This window comes from Marmota flaviventris, chromosome 6, assembly GCF_047511675.1.
Source record: "Marmota flaviventris isolate mMarFla1 chromosome 6, mMarFla1.hap1, whole genome shotgun sequence".
Taxonomy (NCBI): domain Eukaryota; kingdom Metazoa; phylum Chordata; class Mammalia; order Rodentia; family Sciuridae; genus Marmota; species Marmota flaviventris.
Window position 1 is genome coordinate 109,750,709 of NC_092503.1, and position 21,369 is coordinate 109,772,077.

The 21,369-nt window shown below is 36.6% G+C and overlaps 2 protein-coding genes across 2 annotated transcripts in view; both read right to left on the reverse strand.

Annotated features, from left to right (window-relative positions):
• Positions 1-20,477, reverse strand: part of Cdc5l (cell division cycle 5 like) — a 47,663-nt gene extending 27,186 nt beyond the window's left edge. Inside the window, exons 1-8 of the mRNA XM_027950465.2 lie at positions 20,303-20,477; positions 17,329-17,432; positions 15,669-15,830; positions 14,927-15,054; positions 14,132-14,231; positions 8,852-9,070; positions 7,047-7,191; positions 5,306-5,494 (exon numbers count right to left, since the gene is read on the reverse strand). Coding sequence (XP_027806266.1) covers positions 5,306-5,494; positions 7,047-7,191; positions 8,852-9,070; positions 14,132-14,231; positions 14,927-15,054; positions 15,669-15,830; positions 17,329-17,432; positions 20,303-20,347 — 1,092 coding nt within the window. The 5' untranslated portion in view covers positions 20,348-20,477. The remainder of the gene's footprint in view (positions 1-5,305; positions 5,495-7,046; positions 7,192-8,851; positions 9,071-14,131; positions 14,232-14,926; positions 15,055-15,668; positions 15,831-17,328; positions 17,433-20,302) is intronic.
• Positions 20,414-21,369, reverse strand: part of Spats1 (spermatogenesis associated serine rich 1) — a 42,020-nt gene continuing 41,064 nt past the window's right edge. Inside the window, exon 8 of the mRNA XM_027950469.1 lies at positions 20,414-20,523. Within this exon, the coding sequence (XP_027806270.1) occupies positions 20,414-20,523 (110 nt within the window). The remainder of the gene's footprint in view (positions 20,524-21,369) is intronic.

Here is a 21,369-nt window from a genome sequence, read left to right on the forward strand (position 1 = left end):
CTTAACTCACATCACCCAGTAAAATGAACTCAAAATGAGTCACAGACTTAAATGTAAAAGTTAAAACTATAAAACTTTTAGAAAAAGAAGAGTAAATCTCCCTGACTTTGGACAGTGCTACATAAGGCTAAATGCTAATGCAAAAAAAAAAAAAAAAGAACTATACATCATGAAATTAAAACCTTCTGTGCTGCAACTGACAACATGAAAAAAGTAAAAAGACAACCCAAAAACTGGAAGAAAATATGTACAAATTATATATCAGATTAAGGACTAACACCTAGAATATACAAAGAATTCTTATAATTCAATAAAAAGATAAATAGCCCAACTGAAAAATGGGCAAGGGATATGAGTAACCATTTCTTCAAAAAAGATTTAGAAACATAGCAAATAAGCATGTGCAAAGATGCTCTATATCTGTAGCTACCAGGGAAATGCAAATCAAAAACACAATATGATACCACCCCCAGATGTATGACCATAGGATGGTTATAATCAAAAAGAGGATAACAGTGTTGGTGAGAATGTAAAAAAAAAAAAAAAAACTGCAACTGTCACATATTTCGATAGAAGGGTAAAAGGGTACAGCTGCTCTGGAAAACGGTCTGACAGTTCCCCAAAAAGTTAGATGCAGAATTACCATAAGACCCAGAAATTCCATTCCTGAGTATTCATCCAAGAAAATGAAAACCATATCCATACAAACACTTGTTCAAAGCACCATTATTCACATAGTAAAAAGGTAGTCAATACCCAAGTGACAATCAATTCATTAATGGATAAAGAAAATGTGGTATATTCGTACAGTGGAACATTATTTAGCAATAAAAAGGAATGGAATACTGATACATCCTACAGTATGGTTAAATCTTGAAAACAGTACATTAAATGAAAGAAGCAAGTCAGAAATGATTTTATGATTCCATTCATATGAAATGTGAAGAACAGAGAACACCAGAGAGACAACTACAGGGCCTAGCAGGTTTGAGGGGAAAAATAAGTGACTGTTAATGGGTATGGGGGTTCCTTTATAATTGATGAAAATATTGTATAATTATGATGATGGGTGCTCAACTCTGCAAATACTATAACAAATTAATTATATGCTATATTATATCTCAATAAAAGTTTTTAAAAATAACTTCCATTAAATAGTCATTATATTACCTAATAATGCAATTTTTCCAAAAATAAAAACAGCTTTACTGTTTTTCTTTAAAATTTTCAGTGCCAAATAATTACAGTGCAAACTTTTTCAAATAGCACTATTTAAAAAAAAGGAAGACATGATATTCCTCTCTGTCAGAGAAGGCATGGAAAAGCTGAAGCATGAATAAAGTAACCAAAACAAGAATATATATCCTGCTGGGCTTTGCATTTTAATTAAAAGTCTAGAGAAGTATGCAAGAAATGCTGAGCCAGATCAACACAGAGCATCTATAAGAAGCATCTATAGCACTCCAAGCCACCAGAAGAGGGTGGCTACCAGGATTTTTACAACACCTACAGTCATTATCATCCCCTATTATTAACAGGCTTATTCCGTTTAATTTGATTCCTGTATGTATTTTGCACTATTTAGGGCCCTCCATGTTTCTCCTGTGAATAGTTAGCAGAATTTTCTCTTTCCCAATCTGACTAAACAAGTTTACCTGACATTCTACCTGGTTATAATACCCCAGAACACATCTTTATTTATGCTCAGGGTCCAAAAGAATCACAAAATTGCTTTATAAAATCTCTGATATACTAGATATTTTAGTAATTTACTTGTGAAACCCCATGTCCAAGCCTCCTCAAAGTCGAGTTGCATGATAAAATAACTAGTGTGCATTAATTTGTGAACTTGCATGAACAATACAAAAGAAAAACTCTTCAGAGAGAACAATAAAGGCTTTCTAAACTAGGGGATCCCAGAAGGTGTTAAAAGCAAATTATTATTATGAAGAAAAAGAAAGGACATATAAGTTTAAACTTTAAATTGGAGGCATTCAGCCTTTTTTCCTCAGGTGAGGGTAGTCAGTTGTACACCCTTTAGGCAGGATATTAAAAGCTGCTTTTCTGAAGAGTCTCATAAATTTTGATGAAGCAATATTGACATCAAGAAATTCCAACAAAACATCCCAGTCAGATCAGCCTCCAGAGAAGCTGGGAGTCAAGGAGCCTCACCCACATACAAAGAGTTTATAGTCAGCTTACAATTACCCCTCACCTCTACATATAGGAAAAGAATCAAAGATCACCAAACATTTGAGAATACATGCTTATGAATGGTAGAGGAAACAAAACACTTAAGAGACTATAAAAAGGGAAAAAACCTTATAAAATCATGATTACCAACAGTCCCAGAGAAGAGAAGATGTTCATGAAATAAGAATGGATGTTAAAAAAACACTAAACGTTTTTAAAAAGCTCCTAGATATCACAGAAAATCATCTAGAGAGGAAAGAAGACAAAAGTTGGAGGTCTATAAAGTAACTGATGAAAAGGAAGATTTTTTTTTTTTTAATTCAAACTAATTTTCAAGAATTAAAGGCCACAAGCCGGGTGCGGTGGTGCACACCTGTAATCCCAGCAGCTCAGGAGGCTGAGACAGGAGGATTACAAGTTCAAAGCCAGCATCAGCAACAGCGAGGCACTAAGCAACTCAGTCTGTGTCTAAATGAAAAATGCAAAATAGGGCTGGGGATGTGGCTCGGCGGTTGGGTGCCCCTGAGTTCAATCCCTGGTACAAAAAAAAAGAAAAAAAAATAATTAAAGGCCACAAGTCTCTAGAATTAAAAAATCCACCAAATACTTAGCAGAGTGACTGAGAAAGATCCACACAAAGAACCAAGGATGTGAAAAAGGAGATCACAAACACTTCCAGAGAAAGAGGAACTAGCTTTCCTACTAATAATCTGAATAACACAGCCACAGTGGAAGCCAGAAGATACAGAAATCAACCTTAATATCTATCAACAGAGAAAAGAATCTTTAAAATGTGGCATATACACAAAGAATATTATTCAGCCTTAAAAAAGAAATCCTAGCATTTGGAACACTGACGAAACTGAGAACATCATGTTAATTGAAATGAGCTAGGCACAGAAAGACAAATACCCCGCGATATTATTTGAAAAGGTTAAACTTTTAGAAAGAAAAACAATGGTTACCAGAGGCTAAGGGGTAGGAGAACCCGAAACGAAATTTCAGTTAAACACAAGAAATATACTGATCTACTGTACATCATGATGACTCTAGTGAATAACTTGAAAACTGCTAACAAAATAGATTTTTAAGTGTTCTCACCACACACACACACAAAAAAAATAATACATGAGGTAATGTTAAATAACTTAATTTAGCCATTCTAAAATATATACACATATCAAAAACATCATGCTAAGCACCAAAAATATATACAATTTTTATTTGTATACAAAAACTAAATTAAAAAAAAAATCTACCTTCCATGAATCCTTTCTCAGAAAGCTATTGAAGGATATTATGCTTCATTAACAAGAGAATAAACCAAGAAAGCCAAAGTCATGGGAACCAGAAGAAAGAGAACCCAAGGGATTTTCTACAGGGACAGTGAAGGGAAATTGAAAAAAAAAAAATTTAAAATAACAATAAAAATCATGCTGTAAACAAGATCCAGTGAGTTATCGGTCCTAATAAGAGCATCTCAAAGTTCTGGGAAAGACTTTATTATAAAATACAGACCTTTTGAAATTAAAAGCTCTGAAAAAGGTTTAGCTCCTGAGCTTCCTCATGCTGTGAATGGAAACAAAAAACTAGCCCCTGTGTTTTCTAGCCAACACTGCCTAGCTATATCTGCGAAATTACACCTCCTGGCTTTTGTTTCTATAAATTTTAACTGCTTCTGTAAGCTTCTATGTGACTAACAAGAGAAGATAACAGGGGCTGGGATTGTGGCTCAGCGGTAGAGCGCTTGCCTAGCACGGGTAGGACCCGGGTTCGATCCTCAGCACCACATAAAAATAAAGGCACTGTGTTGTGTCCATCTACACCTAAAAGAATAAATATTTTAAAAAAAGAGAGAGAGAGAAGATACAATCTTAACTGCTTCTCTCCAGTTTGACAAAATTGTATAAAATTCATTTTTCCCTTTTACATCGTTCATTTATTTCTTATGCAGATGGGTAGCCAGCCAGTTATCCTGTTAGGTACCCTGGCTTGTCTGCTGGTAACCTTTAGAAAGATGAGATTATATGAAGTCTGACCAGAACACAGGAGACTGACAGCGTATACAGTCTATAATTCAATTAATGCTAAGTATTCAAAAAATTCATTACCTGAGTAAAACAAATGTTAACTCCAAGAAAATACAAAATACTGTACAACAAAGCACAGTATTATGCTATATATTACATACAAATATGTATTTACATAACATATACGTTATAAGGCACCTCATGATTCAGGAATAAACAAGGTTTACAGAGTCATAAATCCAACCATGAACCAAAACTATATTTTAACTGTAATGGACGATGGTACTATAATTGACAATGAGAGAACTGAAAAAGTCTATATGCATGACTGAGACATAGGGACAAATGTCCAAATTCTATATGGAGAAACAACAAATAATTCTTAAAACAATGAAGTCACAAGTATCTTAGCAATACGAAAATAAAAACAAAGAATTGTAATTGGTACCTCTGCAGAGCAAGCAATGAGGGGCACAATTATTTTTCTTACTAAGCCTTACACAACCATTGATTCTTGGATCAAGACCTTGAAATTATGTTTCTGACTATGAGAGAAAAGAAAATGAGATGTAAGGATACCAAAATTCTCAATAGTGTTTTCCAGGTTTGAGAAAAATCTGTCTCTGGCATACAGACACCCGTGGAACACAAAGAGCTGTGGATATACCATGTGTGAGGGAGAGTGATGAAATTATTACCACTGACATATGATGTCAAGCCAATGAGAAAATGCAAGGCAGTTTCTAAAATCACTGCACATACATCTCATTTCTTGCCAGGATTACTAGGCAATGTGAAAAATTTAAATCCTGTGCTTTACTGACAGGTATAAAAGACTAGTGAAGGTAGAAGGACTTGATTCAAAATTGTTATAATAATGTAGAAATAAAATCACCTAATAACTGAATCTGCTGATTTAGCTTCTCTACTAGACAAATGTTTCAGGATCTATTCATTCAGGACTCAGTTTCAAACTGCTGAGACCCTGAAAGAAAGAAAACCAAACCACTTAGTGTTCTCCTTCATGATACCTTAAATATAATAATGAACGCAAAAGGCTCCTCTACTATGTGACACCATACCTGTAGAATTCTGTCCTGGGAAGCTGGCGTTCGGGGTGTTCTAAGAGCAATGCTATTATTGGTGACATTGTACTCAGACAAAAGAGTACTGGAAGCAGAGTTTGTTATGCCAGATTCCTCAGCAGTCTGACGTGCAATTTCACTTGCTTGGCCTACTTTTACAACTTCCTGAAGTTCTGCATCTGAAATCTAAAAAGACACAATTATCACAGTAAGCATTTTAACTGAGGACCAACACAGATTAAAATTTCCATATTCTAGAAAGATGAATTGCTGAAGCTGTATAGAACACACAGGGTCACTGCACTACCCCTAACTTTTTTGACTTTAAAATTTCTATTTTTAAGCCAGGTGTGGTGTGCACACTTGTAATCCCAGCAGCTCAGTGGGGCTGAGATAGGAGGATCGCGGGTTCAAAGCCAGCGTCAGTAACAGTGAGGCACTTAAGCACCTCAGAGACCCTGTATCTAAATAAAATACAAAACAGGGCTGGAGATGTGGCTCAGTGGTTGAGTGTTCCTGAGTTTAATCCCCAATACCCCCCACAAAAAAAATTTCTATTTTAAAAATTTTAAAAGCCTTTTCTACATGCCATGGGGATAAAATTCATCTATGATACAGAATCAAGCTACAACTGCTATATTTCCATACTGAAATTCTTTCAAATTAATATGCTTATGTACCAAGAACATAAAATAATAGTTTTTGTACAAAACTATCCATATGGGAAGGAAAAAAAATATAAAAATATCACAGAGTCTACTGAATCACAAGATCCTTAAGAAAATCTAAAAGTAATTTTGCCAAAATAAATATTCTAAGGGGTGTTAAGGGGAAAATTTCAGACAAAATTAAACTTAAAAATACTACTAGAAAGAGCAACATATGACAAAATTCAATTATGTTCATGCCCACAAGTCTTTTGTTGAGGAGCCAAAAGACTTCTGGGGAAACAAACTCTGCTGGTCTCCTAAGTCCTTACCTCTACTCCATTAAACCTGTCTGATTCTGAAGAGCTATACTACTCAAAACAAGAGGCTACTCAAAGTTCCCATGTTTCTGACCAACTATTACTAAGTCAAAGGACTATAATAAACTGAATGAGGAAATACTTGTATTTCTCTTTTCCACAATTCCCACACTGATTTTTCAGAGCTGTTTCTCATATATACACGCGCGTGCGCACACACATGTACATACACATAAATATTTTTAGTGTGTGTGTGTGTGTGTTTCTAAGATATAGATGGATACAATATAAACTTTATTTTTTTATGTGGTTTTGAGGATCAAACCCAGTGCCTCACAAGTGCTAGTCAAGCACTCCACCACTGAACCAGAACCCCAGCCCATTTCTTTTCTTTCAAAAAGAAAAACATGATATAACAAAACACTCCCTGAAAGAAAGCAGCTTCAATTTCACCAAGCCAGACCATACCTATCCTGATCAACTACAAATAAGTGGCCAAGAGCCGTAGCTGGTGACAAATTGCTGAGTGTTAACTACTTATTAAACCATCATGAGCAGTTTAAGACTTCATATAATAACTTACACAGAGAAGCTGTTGCTTATTTATCATATTATACCAAAATAATTTATTGTTACACATGTGGCTCACCCATTACACTAATTTCTTAAGGGCACTCATAACAAGCCTGAAACAAAGGCCCTCAAATATTTGCTGAATAAATGAAATGAGCTCATAAATTCATAAAATAAAAAAACTTTTTATCAGATTACCTGAGGAGCAGGAAGAACTAGTTTGCTTCTCTTTTTAGTAAATTCAGAAACACCACTAGTTTGAAGAATAGCTGATGGCAAATCAGATTCTTTTTTCCTTTTCAAATGCTGTTTGTCTTTTTTTCTATCTCTTCCTTCTTTTTCACTATAATGGATCAAGATAGAGAAGAAGAGATTTTAAGTTATACCTTGGCAATAACAGCAAAATCCATTTAAATATTCATATTCTTTGAAAAACAATCTTATTTCTAAAGAAAATAACTTTAAAAAGCAAAAATAATATACACAAGCTGTTAGTATATTCAAAAATAAAAACTCAGAATAGTAATAAAATTATTAAGGGGATACATTAAGTACTAAAAATTAAAACATAACCTGAAGATAACATAACCTGTGATAACAAATATGCAAAACATCACATATAATGGCAAAAAAACACACAATTCCTATATTGTGATTATATTCACATAAAAACATGTGTGCACATAAGATGAATGCACAAAAAAGGAACAGTAAAGGAGATGAAATAAAACCACTGAATTTTTACATTTCTCCTTAATATTGTTAATTGTTGATTTTTAAAGTATACAACTTTTTAAAAGGGTATTACTGAAAAACACACCCAAAAGTTGTTAGAAGCCTAAAGCCAGGATCAAAGCAGTCTTTCAAAGCTCCTATACCATCTTTCCTTCTGCCTGTTTTCTTTTCCCCCCAGCTAGTCTACTCCTTCCAAACGATTAGTTTTCCTCTTTAATCTCTTTATTCATAGGGCCCATAAAGCAAGGTCCTGTTTTGAGAAATATATACAATCAAGTAAATCCTATTTTACAGTGGCTGATATCTGCTTAGGAACCATTCATGTAAATAGAAAAGGAAAGTAAACAGAGAGAAGCAAACAAAAACTTCTTTGACAAGTATAAAATATTCTCCCTATAATAAGCAGATTTAAGATTTAAGAAAACTCTGTTAAAAACAAAAAACTCTTAAAAGTAGGTGAAACGGGGCTGGGGTTATAGCTCAGTGGTAGAGTGCTTGCCTCACACACATGAGGCACAGGGTTCAAACCTCAGCACCACATAAAAATAAATAAATAAAGATATTGTGTCCAAAAAAAGAGTTTAGTTTAAAAAAAAAAAAAAAGATGAATCCTCTATACTCTAAGACATAAACATTTATAAATATACATACTTATCCCCATCAAGTGGGAAACTTAAGAATGGAAAACATTGGTAAGTTTTTTCCTTTAATTTCATTTTAATAAAAACATGGTAAAGTTTTTACTTAAAAAAAAATACCAGTCCAAATATTAACAGATTTTTTTCAGGATATTAGTAAAACATCTGATTTGTCCACAAATGTACCTAAATGTTAAGATGTGATTTAGTGAGTAAATAGTCAACTAAGACCTGGTTGTGGTGCTGCACACCTATAATCCCACAGACAGGAGGCTGAAGCAAGAGAATCTCAAATTCAAAGCCAGCCTCAGCAACTTGTGAGACCCTCATCAATTACTGAGACACTGTCTCAAAATAAAAAAGAAAAACAGGCTGGGGGTGTAGCTCAGTGATATTCACCCCTGGGTTCATATCCACAAAGAACCAAACACTATAATTCAACCACACAGCATTCTGTGCTAACAAAATGAGAGACAGGGTTCACACTTGTTTTCTCAGAAAGGTGAACACATTACATAAAAACAGCATAAGCAGGCCACATTGTGCTAAATCATAAAAATTTGGCTCTGACAATAACAATACAAAATTCCCATTATACCTTTCTATTTCCAGATCAGAAAGGCAACTTACGATCTTAGCTCCCCATCAAGATCCTGTTGTCTTAATTTCCTAAAATCTGCATCAAGGGACTGGTAGTTTTCCTCAGAAGTATCATAAAAACCAAGAGCAGGCTTTTTTTCAAATGGGATTTCAGCATTATAATCAACTCCTCTCTTCTTTTTTCTTTTCTTCTGAATTTCTATGCCAGCTGCTCGAAGTTCTCTTCTTTTTTGAAGGGCAGCAAGACGCCTGAAGAAAAAGAATACAAAATCACCTTGAAAATCATGTATCATGGAGCAAAGATGGATTATCCAAAAGAGTTAAGAAAACGACCTGGTTATTTGAGATAGAAATATTTATTGTAAACCTTCATCTCATACTGTTCACCAAAACAAATCCCAGTTTTGATTTAAAGGTGTACACACACATGTATGCACATAAAGCAACATGAAAAATCAGAAGAAACTATATGTAATTATGTATCCTATCTCTGGATAAGAATGTACTTGCTCAATATAAATTAAAGTCAAAGAAAAAGATCAACAAATTTAAGATCTAATTTTTACAACAGCAAATTATAGGAAAAATATTTGCAATTAGTATTATGTCAATGCAAAGTTTTTTAAAAACCTGCTCCAAAGGATGGGGGAGAACAAATGAAAATAACAAAGTTTTATTTGATAAAGAATCACAAATTAATAGGCACCATTTGTATATCTAATTGATACCATCCCACTTATTTTAGTGAGAAAGGTATAAAAAGTAGAAAGCCTCCCAAAAAGGTAATGAGAAAATAAACTGGGACAGCTTTCTCCAAAACAAATTTAGAAATATGTATTAAAAGCCTAAGGTTTTTCATATTTTTTTAACCCAGCAATTTTACTTCTCAGCCTCTAGCCTAAGGAAATAAATCAGAACATGAGCAAGAACTTAATGAGAAGACTGTTCGTAACAGTAGATAACTGGACACAATCTAAACATCCATCAATAAGAAATTAATTAAATGAATCTGTAACATGCCTATAATACAGCCATCTATGTAACCTTTAGAAAGGACATACATCTCCTCTAACAGACATGTCAAGAGGCCTAAGTGCGTAAAAATTGTTTACACACTAAAGAGCAACATGCAAAAATTACCTATCAGTGAATATGGGGATGATGTGAAGGATGTCCACCAAAATTTAACCATGATTGTCAGTGAAGGTGGAATTCCATCTAAAAAAGAAAACTTTTTTTCTTTGAACTTTCCCATGATGCTATAACTTTAATGATTTAATGACAAGAAAAGTTGCTCCAAATATTAAAAGGAAGGAAAACAAGTCACAAAACAGTATATATAAAGGTGACTCCCAGTGTGAGTGCATGAGGAACTCCATAAATCCCTATCCCCAAAGGCACTGATGAAAAAAACAACCAGAGCTGGGGATGTAATTCAATGGATAGCACTTGGCTAGCATGCTCAATGTCCTAGGTTCAATCCCTAGTACCACCAAAAACAAACTAATCTTGGGGCTATAGATGTGGCTGGCTGGTAAGGCACTTGCCCAGCATGTGTGAGGCCCTGGGTTCAATCCCCAGCACCACAAAAGAAAAACAATGACAAAATATAACCAATTAAAGTTCTGGAAAGGATCTTAATGAAATATGGCCAAAAATATAAATATTAATTCAAGAAAATTTACTTAAACTCAGCAAGAAAGCAAACAAAAGGGGCCGGGGTTGTGGCTCAGTGGTAGAGCACTTGCCTAGCATGAGTGAGGGACTGGGTTTGATTCTCAGCACCACATATAAATATATAAAATAAAGTCCATCAACAACTAAAAAAATATTTAAAAAAAAAAAAAAAAGCAAATAAAAGTATAGCAGCTGAAAACAGACCCACTGTCTCCTACCCCTCCAGCTCAAGGAGAAAGAAACATCATTCCACACAGCCAAGAATGTAAGGTTCCCTCTTCCTACCAGCTCCCAGTGTTAGGGCTTTCACTTCAGGAAAAGCAGGACATCAGAATTTCTTACCCTGCCACCAGATACCCAATTGCAGAAGCTGAATACCATCAAGAATGACTGAGAAGTAGAGCTCCCCTGTTTCACCCAAACAGTGCCACCTTGGGCAGAGTATTGCTGAGACTACTACTTGCCCCAGCTTCTGGGATGAGTGTTCTATTCTGAGAAAGACAACATAAGGAGAACTGGGCTACTACACATCACATCATGCTCCCACTGACCACCAAGCACTCAGTTCATAAAGCAGGAGTGTCACTCAGACACTTGCATTGTCAGAGCCCTGGCAAAGAAGCAGGTCACAGAACAGAAGAGTTTCAAATCTCCTTCCAAAGGAAATGACTTCATCTGTAGAGTATAGAGAAGTTCCAGTCTAAGGACACTCTCAAAAACAGCGGCAATTGTGGTAAATGGCAATTAGTAAACTAACAAATTTGGGCTGGGGTCATGGCTCAGTAGTTGAGCACTTGCACTGGGTTCTATCCAGCACCACATTAAAAAAAGAAAAAAACTATATAAACAAAATAAAAGTATTGTGTCCATCTACAACCAAAAAAATGTTTTTTTTAAAAAAAGAAACTAACAAATTCACTGGAGATATAGGCACAACTATAGGCCCACTAGTTGGCCAGAGAGAAACTGAAAGAGAAAGCTGTAAGGAACCCTCCTGGAGTCAGCACAAATCTTCAACACTGATTCCAGGTACTATCCGTTCAAAGGAGCCCAAACTGGCCTGGATCAGGCTGTGGAACAATTTATACCTAGGACACTGCTAAAAACAATACGCACACAGCTAGGTATAGTCAGGGAAAGAGATGTCAAAGAGATCCCTGCCCAAAACATGCCATCCCTGAAAACATGGGCATATCCAAGATTGCCCCTCCCTAAGAAGCAGCATCAGAGACCATATTTCTTGCCAGGAGGGAAGGAAGCAGAGAACAGACCACTAAAATAATGAAGTTGGTTCACCAAACAAATAAGCAAGCAACTAACAATAAATAGAGGTAGGAAGGGGCAGTACCCAGAATTGCTACAATATATCAACTAAAATAAATGTCCAATTTCCAAGAAAAAAATATGATAAACATATTACAAAGAAACAGTTACAGGACTGGGAACATGGTTCAGTTGGTAGAGTGCTTGCCTCACATGCACAAGGTTCTGGGTTCAATCCCAGCACCACAAAAAAATAAAAATAAAAAAATAATAAAAGTTTGCACTTTATTTAAAAAAAAAAAAACAGTTACAAGAGAACCAAATAAGATTAACAGCTGACCTCTCATATGTATAAATGTAGATGGGTTAATGTACACATAAAAATACATCTATATTGAGAGAAAGTTTTGGAAGAATATATTCCAAATATTAATCTTGTTCTTTAAATAATGGAAACAAAGACTTCAAATCACATTAGAAAACCTTTACCACATATTGTTAATTGAATATCACAAATCCTTATAGCAAATGCATATTATACCAGTCATGTCCTCAAAATATAAATATTAACAGCTACTGGAATTAAAAGCATATTACTTTCACAATCAATAAAAACGCTTTTAAGTTATAAGATAGACTTGTAATTTAACATTTAAATAGTCCTGCAGCACTTTGCATACAAGCCAATCCAACCTGTATGTACAACACAACTTAGAAAAATATGTTGATTCTACAAGAAAATCTACAAGAAATTGTAGAGTTAAAATCTGCAAAAATATATTGAAAGCAATCGATGTTAGCCAAACTTTGATTTTTCACATGTGCATCTGCTATAACCCTTGCCCACCCACATGGCTAATAGGCTCTAAAAATTGGGTCTCCGAAAAATCTTCCAAACAATTCTTCCAAACAAAAATGGAAAAGTAATTTTTTTCAACTTTACATTCTTAACCCTAAAAAGTATAAAGCATAGAAAGTGGTAGAGCACTTACACTGGGTTCTATCCCAGTGACTGAGACCTAATAGAAAATTTAACTACTCTCTGGGTTTGTGTTCACTATCCCAAGCCAGTCATATTCCCATCAAAAGTTAATTATACTAAACTAGTGACTGGCCAGCTATGCCAATAGCATAGCATCCTCAGGAATGAAATAATACTCTATCTCAGCATATGGCACTTCAAAGCCATTACTGATGAAACCATCAACACAATGATATTCATCATGTCAGGAAGTACTTCCTGGCTAGCTTGAGGACCACAAAAGGCACTGTGAAGGCTAGGGAGTTACTCCAATGCCCGAATCCCAAAAGTTAATAAGCTGTTATACAGTCCAGATGGTCTATCAACTTCATCTTGGTTTCTGGGCCATGAAAAATATTAATTACAGATTTACCAACAAAAAGCAAACAGAAGAAAGTGGGACAAAATCCTGAGTAAAAGACAATGCCTAAGATATATTCACTCATTTTTTAAAATTACAGCTTTACAGATGTATGTAGTAGTTGGGTACATTCCAGCAATCTCGAACGTGCATGGAAATTGATTTCAGTTCATTATCCCCTGACCCCTGCTTTTCTCTCTTCCTTTTCTCTTGCCACTCCCATTCTCCTTTCTCTACTCTTTCTTTAACTTATATTTGACTGGTCCTTTACATTATCCTATCCCTCCCTCCCCCTTTTCTTTATTTTACTCTAGCTTCTACATATGAGAAAACATTCGACCTTTGATTTTCTGAGTTTGGCTAATTTCACTTAGCATGATATTCTCCATTTCCATCCATTTACCAACAAATGCCATAATTTCATTCTGTTTTATGGCTGCATATAACTCCCTTGTAAATATGCCACAATTTCTTAATCATTTCATCTATTGTGGGCATCTGGGTTGATTCCATAATTTAGCTAATAATCACTAATTATTTAACAAAGATTTCTACAAAAGCCTAAAATTTGGTTCAAGGCTCATGTACTCCATGCTCAGCCAAGATTCTTATTTCATAGTCAGTGCCCTACTAAGAAGAAAAAACAACTGGCAGTCATGAAAAAGTTAGTCATCTGTGTCCTCCAGTCACTTGACTCCAAGATGCTGTAACAGATGAAGCTTTGGTATACTAACAGATCAAATACTAGGTTAACTGTGCATTGCTTCCGTCATGTCTTCAAAATTTTTTAAACACATATAGTTTTTCTGTAATTACTCTAAAATGGTTGTTGGGGGAAATAGCAAGTTTTTTAAGAGTAATAAAGAAGCAATATAGAAAAAGGACAAGTAAGATTATTATTCACTAAACAGCACTGATAAATAATCCAATTTTAATGGGCTTAAGAACGAACAGACCATTTATTGAAAATGAACTGAGAAAACCACACCTTGCTTCTTCCAATTGTTTCTCTCTTGCTTTCCTCTTGGCCTTCTTTCCCTGAGTATTAGCCAGGCGGGCTCTAGCTTCAGAAAGCATCTCAAGTTCATCTGCAAAAACAAAGAGAACAACTAAGATTCTTTCCAAGCAAGGTATGTAAGATATACCCTAGTGCTTAAAATAAGAAAAAAAAAAAAACATAAATACAGTGTAGCATAAAGGAGAATCTAGGTTTAAAACCAGGTTCAACACTTGCTAGCTATGTGACCTCAGTCACCTATTTACCCTCCTTGAGCAATTCCAACTTTACAGGACATTAGGTTAAATAGTTAATAAGCAGCAGACGTGGATCTAAGTCCAATTCCTCTGATTCTTGGTTCAACGTCTCACAAAATCAACAAAAAATCTCCATCACAGTCTTATAGTATTGCCTTCTCACAGAGATTAAATGATCTGTCTAAAGACAAAGAAGAACTGAGGTCCAATATCCTGACCTATTGGATAAAAGAATGAGAAATAGAACCTCATACTTTTGGGAATCTGCACAGTTTGGTTACACTGCTTAAGATATTAAATGAACTGAAAAAATGGAAGACAAAAGGAACTATCCAAAAGAACAACTATTCTATAATAGAACAGACTAGAGATAGAATAATAATTCTATTATTAGTTGTTATTTACAATAACAACTAATAATAGAATTCTGAAAAGTCACAAAAGTTCAGAAAGGAATTTTAAAAGTTTAAGAGGCCTGAGGAGTCTATAGTTAATGAAAGAAACTAATGTCTCACAGGCATACACTCACCCTCATCCATATCAATTGGATCAGGCCGTGCTGGTTTTGTTTCTGGATTTGGATCTATTTCTCCAGGTTTAAGTTTTCGTGGATCATCTGTTGTTTCCTCTTCATTGTCTCTTTGGGCAGTTTTGTCCCTAAAAAAAAGCTCGGATGAGTTACTCAGAGTTATCATACCACTTGGTTCTCCTTCCCCACCACCAAAAAATAAACAGCTTTACAGATGTATGTAGTAGTTGGGTACATTCCAGCAATCTCAAAATGCTCAATAAATGAGCATTAATAAAGCAATTTTGTCACTGCTTCATCTGAAATAAATAGTATTAAAATTCTCTAATTTCAGAGAGTGCTTTAATTCACTATAAAACAGGATCTAAGCAGCCCCTTAATTGCACACAGTGCAGCCATACAAACACAAACACCAACAAAAACACAAATGCTCTAATAGTTCATTCTCAGCAGTATGATTATGGGTGACTTTCATTTGTTCTTTTGCTATTATTTTTTCCCAAAATTTTCTATTATGAACATGTATGACCTGTATACTTTTATTCTTTTAAATAAAAAGTGTACACTAAAAGACATAGTTTTAATCAACCACATGACATCTGAAATATAGAGCCCAACAGCTTTCTCTCTCCTGATTTCAGTCACATCTATAATTAAAACTTAAAAGACAGGAAATGCTAAAAGTTTGTTCAGTCTTATTAACATATACACATATTTTAACTGATTTTGAATTTTCGCTTACAGGAGAAATTCATAGTGTTCCAAGCACTGGGCTGCTGTTCTTCCAATTATTGGAGCAATAGTCCTCCACTGAGTTGGCATCAACTTAGCCAAGTGCAAGAGTTTTTCCTCTTCTTCTCTGGACCATTCTGTTTTCTTAATGCTTGGATCCAGCCATTCATACCTATTAAAAAGATAGTATTTTATACATTAATCACCTACTATAAATATCTAATTTCCACACTAGATACACTGACTTCTACTATTTGAAAAACATGCTTTCAACCTTCAATTACTAAAGCTGCATTTTTTGACAAGAGACTATTCACTGTGTAGTAAACTTATGCCATTTAATATTCTCCATCTTACTACATTCTACTGTATTATAATTATGTAAGATTCGTAATACTTTAAAAAGGTAATTTGGGGCTGGGGATGTGGCTCAAGCAGTAGCGCGCTAGCCTGGCATGCGCGGTGCGCTGGGTTCGATCCTCAGCACCACATAAAAATAAAGATGTTGTGTCCACCGAAAACCAATAAATAAATAAATAAATAAATTTTTAAAAAGGTAATTTGACTGAAACATGATCATATGCCTTCTTTTTCAATTCACTTGTTTTTATTTATTTTTTTTACTAGAGATTTTGAAATTATTTGGAAAAAGACAATACTACCTCATTTTTTTAGTGTTTCTAGTTTTCATAATACTTCCCCATGCTTTCTCACAAAATGTTGGCTTATTTCTTTAAGCATTTCATTATACCCACTAACTGCTGTTTCATTTGCCTGGTATGCTTTTAAGTCTAAATAAAATATTATGACATCCTCTGTCTTTTCTAATATCCACTCAACCCACCTTTTGCATCTAGTACTTCGCTAGATGAGAGGCTGGCAAGTAAGACATAAGTCCTCACAACCTCTAGAGCAAGAACTTAGTGCCACTAAGAGAAACAGAAACCCAAACCACTCCTTCCTCCTAAGAACCATCTACCTCTGCAGTCAAATTTCTACCTTCTGATCCTTTCTTATATCCAAATGCCTAGGAAATTAAATCACTTCGTACAACCAAAGTTTCTTCCTGGGATCGGATGTGTAGAGTCTGGGATCATATCACTCATACCAAGAACAAATATAAACAATTTAATGCAGCCACCTCCCTGCAATTTAAAAGGTAACACCATAGATATAGTATTGGCCTACATTGTATTTTAGTGTAGAAATATATAATATTTCAATTCTGTTATGAGAAAACTCAATTATTGTAAGTTTGCTCAGAAAATTAACCATTATATGTCATTTTTTTTATTTCTTTGTGAAAATAATTCTTAAAGCAACCAATTTATAAACTTTTAGGACACAATCCATTTATAAGCTGGGGACCATCTGTCCTTAAGATTTTATGCTTCACAAAGTGCTCTCAAACACATTAACACATTTAAAAATGGAGCTTTGATCTCCATCAGTTACTTTCAAGTATTTTTATCCCTAACTGGAAGAAAACAGGGGCAAGGTAAAGGAAATAGAAAAAAAGTCTTGCCTAGGAAGCAAGTAGCAGTTAAGCTCAAAATCCCATTTCCCATTCTATATCCTGATGCCATCTTCGAGATGATTCAAAGAACTGTATATTCGTCTCATCATAATTAAGGTCACTTTTTGTTTTCCATTCTCTAACTGGTACATACCATCTGGCTTTGCACTGCTTTGCTGATTTTCTATGCAGCAATGAGGCAATCCTAGACCACTGGTTTTTCCCATATTTCATTACTGCTGCTTTCAGAATTTCATCCTAAAAGAATTGTCAGAGAGAGTACATTCAATCACAAAATCCAAAATGAGAAAAGACAACATTTAAATTAACTCTTGATTGAGGGGGAGAGGAACCTCAGGTTATAAAAAATAAAGGTAAAAGGGGGACAGGGTGTTGGCTCTCGCCTATAACCCCAGCAACTCTGGAGGCTGAGGCAATAGGATCACAAGTTCAAGGCAAGCCTTGACAACTTAGCAAAACCCTGTCTCAAAATTTTAGAAACAGGCTGGGGATGTAGTTCAGGAAAAAAAAGCACACCTAGGTTCCATCCTCAATATTGGGGCGGAAATAAAGTACAAAAATAACAGCAAGCAAGAATAAAATAAAATTTAAAAACTAAGAAGAAATTCCTCAACAAACTGGAAATAGGAACAGCCCACTTTCAGCAACACTACTTCCTGACAGAGATTAGCAAAAGTATTCTCCATTGTAGCTCTTTCCCTTCAAAAAGATTTAGTTCATTCATTTATACAATCATTCAAGAAGCATTTCCTAAATACCTACCTTGAAACAGATCTGTGTATTGGGGAAAAGAGAATCAAACAAGACACATCTACAGCTCAAGAATAACTTGGGGGACTGGAGTTGTGGCTCAGTGGTAGAGCACTTGCCTAGCATGTGTGAGGCACTGGGTTTGATTCTCAACACTGCATATAAATAAATAAAATAAAGAAACAACCTGGGACTCTGGTCATGCACAGCACTGCCTCTCCAGTCCCTTAACATGCACAATGACTCAAGAATTCACATCTCAAGTCCAACCTAAAAACTAAATATTTCTCTCCAACCCCACCAGTCAGCTCACCCAATACAAACATACAATAGTAGTCTCTAAATACTATTTTACCAAGGCACCCAATACAACATAGAGTGCACCAATCCCTGGACAGCCTGGGAAGCTAAGACGCAGACACCAGGGATGATGAAGCCACAGATTAATGCACTTGGGATATTTTACTCTGGGGATTTTTCCACGTCAAACTTGAGCTACATGTCTTGTATTTGAATCTCTGTACTTCATTTCCCCTCCCATTATCAGAAGAGTTTTTAAAAGATTACAGGGCTTTGGGCCAGGATTGTGGCTCAGTGGTACAGCACTTGCCTAGCATGCGTGAGGCACTGGGTTCGATCCCCAGAACCACGTAAAAATAAGAAATAAAGGTATTATGTCCATCTACAACTAAAAAATTTTTTAAAAAATTTAAAAAAAAAAAGATTGTAGGGCTTTGACACTGCATAGAAATTGTGCTGTTAATTGATTCTGTATAAGTGTCTCTCCCTTAGAAGTAATCTCTTGGGGGTGGGGGGCCTAGGGCTGTGGCTCAGTGGTAAAGTGCAAGCCTAACACGCATGAGGCACTGGGTTTGATCCTCAGCACCACATAAAAATAAAATAAAGATATTGTGTCCACCTACAACTAAAAAAATACATATATCTTTAAAAAAAAAAAAGTAATCTCTTCTCCAATTTAAACAGTATGATTCCCTAACCACAAGCTGAATAAATTATCACTGCATTTATCTGTAAGGTTGTTGAAGTACTGCTATACTTCAGCACATCTTCAATCAAATATATAAGCAGGTATCCATCCACCCTACTAGTCATTCCCAAACATCTGCCAAACAACCTACTTCATGTTGGCCACTATCCTAGGTCCTAAGTCTACCAAGACCTGGTCCTTTTGCAATGCTGTCTGGTGAGGGAAGCCAACAACTAGCACTTACTGAAAGACTACTATGTGCTGATTCTGTTGTAAATACTCCCAACGTCTTAACCCATTTAATCCTCAAGAGCAGTAGAAATTATCTTCTTTAAAAAAAAAAAAAAGAGGAAACGGAGGTGGTAAGAGGTAAGAAACTTATACATCATCGCATAGAAAGATATGATGCTTGCAAAAGAACAAAACAAACTATAATAAATGGACAAAAGAGGTACCCAAGACTCCTGGGGATGCAACTAACTTTTACAGGGTGGATGAGCAAAGATTCAAGATGTGTTTCTGAACTTGGTTTGAAGGATGGTCAGGAGGATGCCAAGCAGTAAAAACACATTCCGAGAAGGCACAGGAGGTAAACAGAGTGCCTGAAGATGCATTCTGGGAACTAGTAAATTCAGTGCAGTCTGAATGCAACCTGCACTAAAACTTAATTTCCATTTTACTCCAGTTCTACTGCCCTTGGGCTCACCCAGGGCATTATCCACTACCGTTTTTTGAAAGTAAAAACTGTGGTAGGCAGTTTGTTCTGTCTGGCTTCTATCCAGGCAAAGGCAAGAATAACAGGAAGTTAAGAAAGAACGAGACCTTGGGATCTGTCGAGAGGACAGACAGGTTATGCCTCGATAACAGATAAGCAAAGCGATGAGTGCATAAACGGGCTCTTCGAACCTGGCACTCAAGTTTCTTTCCCAGTGCAAGGGAGTCAATGAAAACCAAAGTTGTGGCCACAGCAACTGCTTTATTTTTGAGTCCCAGAGACGGAGAGGTTGCACGGACTGAGAGGGTGTTGCCCCAGAAATCAACTCTCGCTGACGTCCCATTTCCCCCGCTAGAGTTCCTCCAAAGGAGGAAGGGGGCGCGCCCTCAATTCAACAAACATTCACTAAGGGCCCAACAGATGCCTCGCAGTGAGCTCAGAGCTTAGCGCCAGGTGGTTAAATCGCGATCCCTGTCCTGGAGGCGCTAAGATAACACACCGCCAGACAAGGTAAAGGCCCCGAGCGTCCGCTCTCGCGCTGAGGCCCCGCGCAGACCCCGCAGGGCATCCTCCTCGCCTCCCAAACCTCCGCGCGCGTGCGCACAGCTGTCGGAGGGGGCGGAGGGCAGCGACCGGCGGGAAAAGGAGACCCACCTCGGTGTTCCTCCACACGCCCCCTTTGATCATAATTCGTGGCATCTTGGCGGCAGAGTGTCCCGGCAAGCGGCCGAGAGGAGCTTCCGAAAAGTAGTAACGGCGACTCGGTCACGAGACCCAAAGCCGCCACTTCCTCCAAACGCGACCTTCTGCTTTGAAGAGAACTGCGCAGGCGCAGGAGGGCGGGCCGACTAGCCGATCTCGCGAGATGTCGGTAGCTGAAGGGAAAGAAGAGCTCTGTGAAACCTTCAGGGTAACAAGACTGACATAAAACCATCAAACTGCGGCAGCCGAAGCACCCTGCGCCGCGCGCATGTCCAAGACGGGGTCGGAAGAAACCAGGTTTCTCGCGAGATAGCAAAGGTGGAACTTGGCTAGGAACACAGAGGTCGCGTTGGTCGTGACGTCACCCAGTGGCGGGGGTGGAAATGTCAGGAGACGGGTTTCAACCCAGTTGGTCCGCAGAGAGCTTTGTTAATTTATTAATGTAGCACTATATTAAGCATTTCGCTACTAGGAATTTATTCACAGAATGCTCGGGAAAAGGCTCAGTGTTCTAACCCGTAAAAATAGAGATAATGATGGAATCAATCTCATACGATTATCCTAAGGATTAAATGAGATCATAAACCTGGCACAGTTACCTAATACATAACTGCACAAAAAAAGTGGCAGTGATTATTGCAAGGAGGGCAACGCTACTCACCCCGTCCCACCTCTAGGAGATCCGTGGTTATCCCAGAAATCAACAGACATGTCCCATCAGAGCTTTTCATTCATCATTCATCAGTCTGTGTTGATTAATAAGAGTTGCTTTTGATAAGCTCTGGCGTTAGACGAACTCTGGTTAAGTTGGAGTCTTGGCTCTTTTCAGCGTCCTCATCTGAAAAGTGGAGCTAAGAATACCTACTTCACAAATTGGCGGGGGGGGGGGGGGAGGCACAGATTGAAATATAACCAAAACCCAATGAAGTAGAGATTGTCAAGCTCTCTGCCATCCTAACTCCCAATAACACAGTCTTCTTCACTGTTTCAGAACATCTTTTTGGCACCAGCCCTGAAAG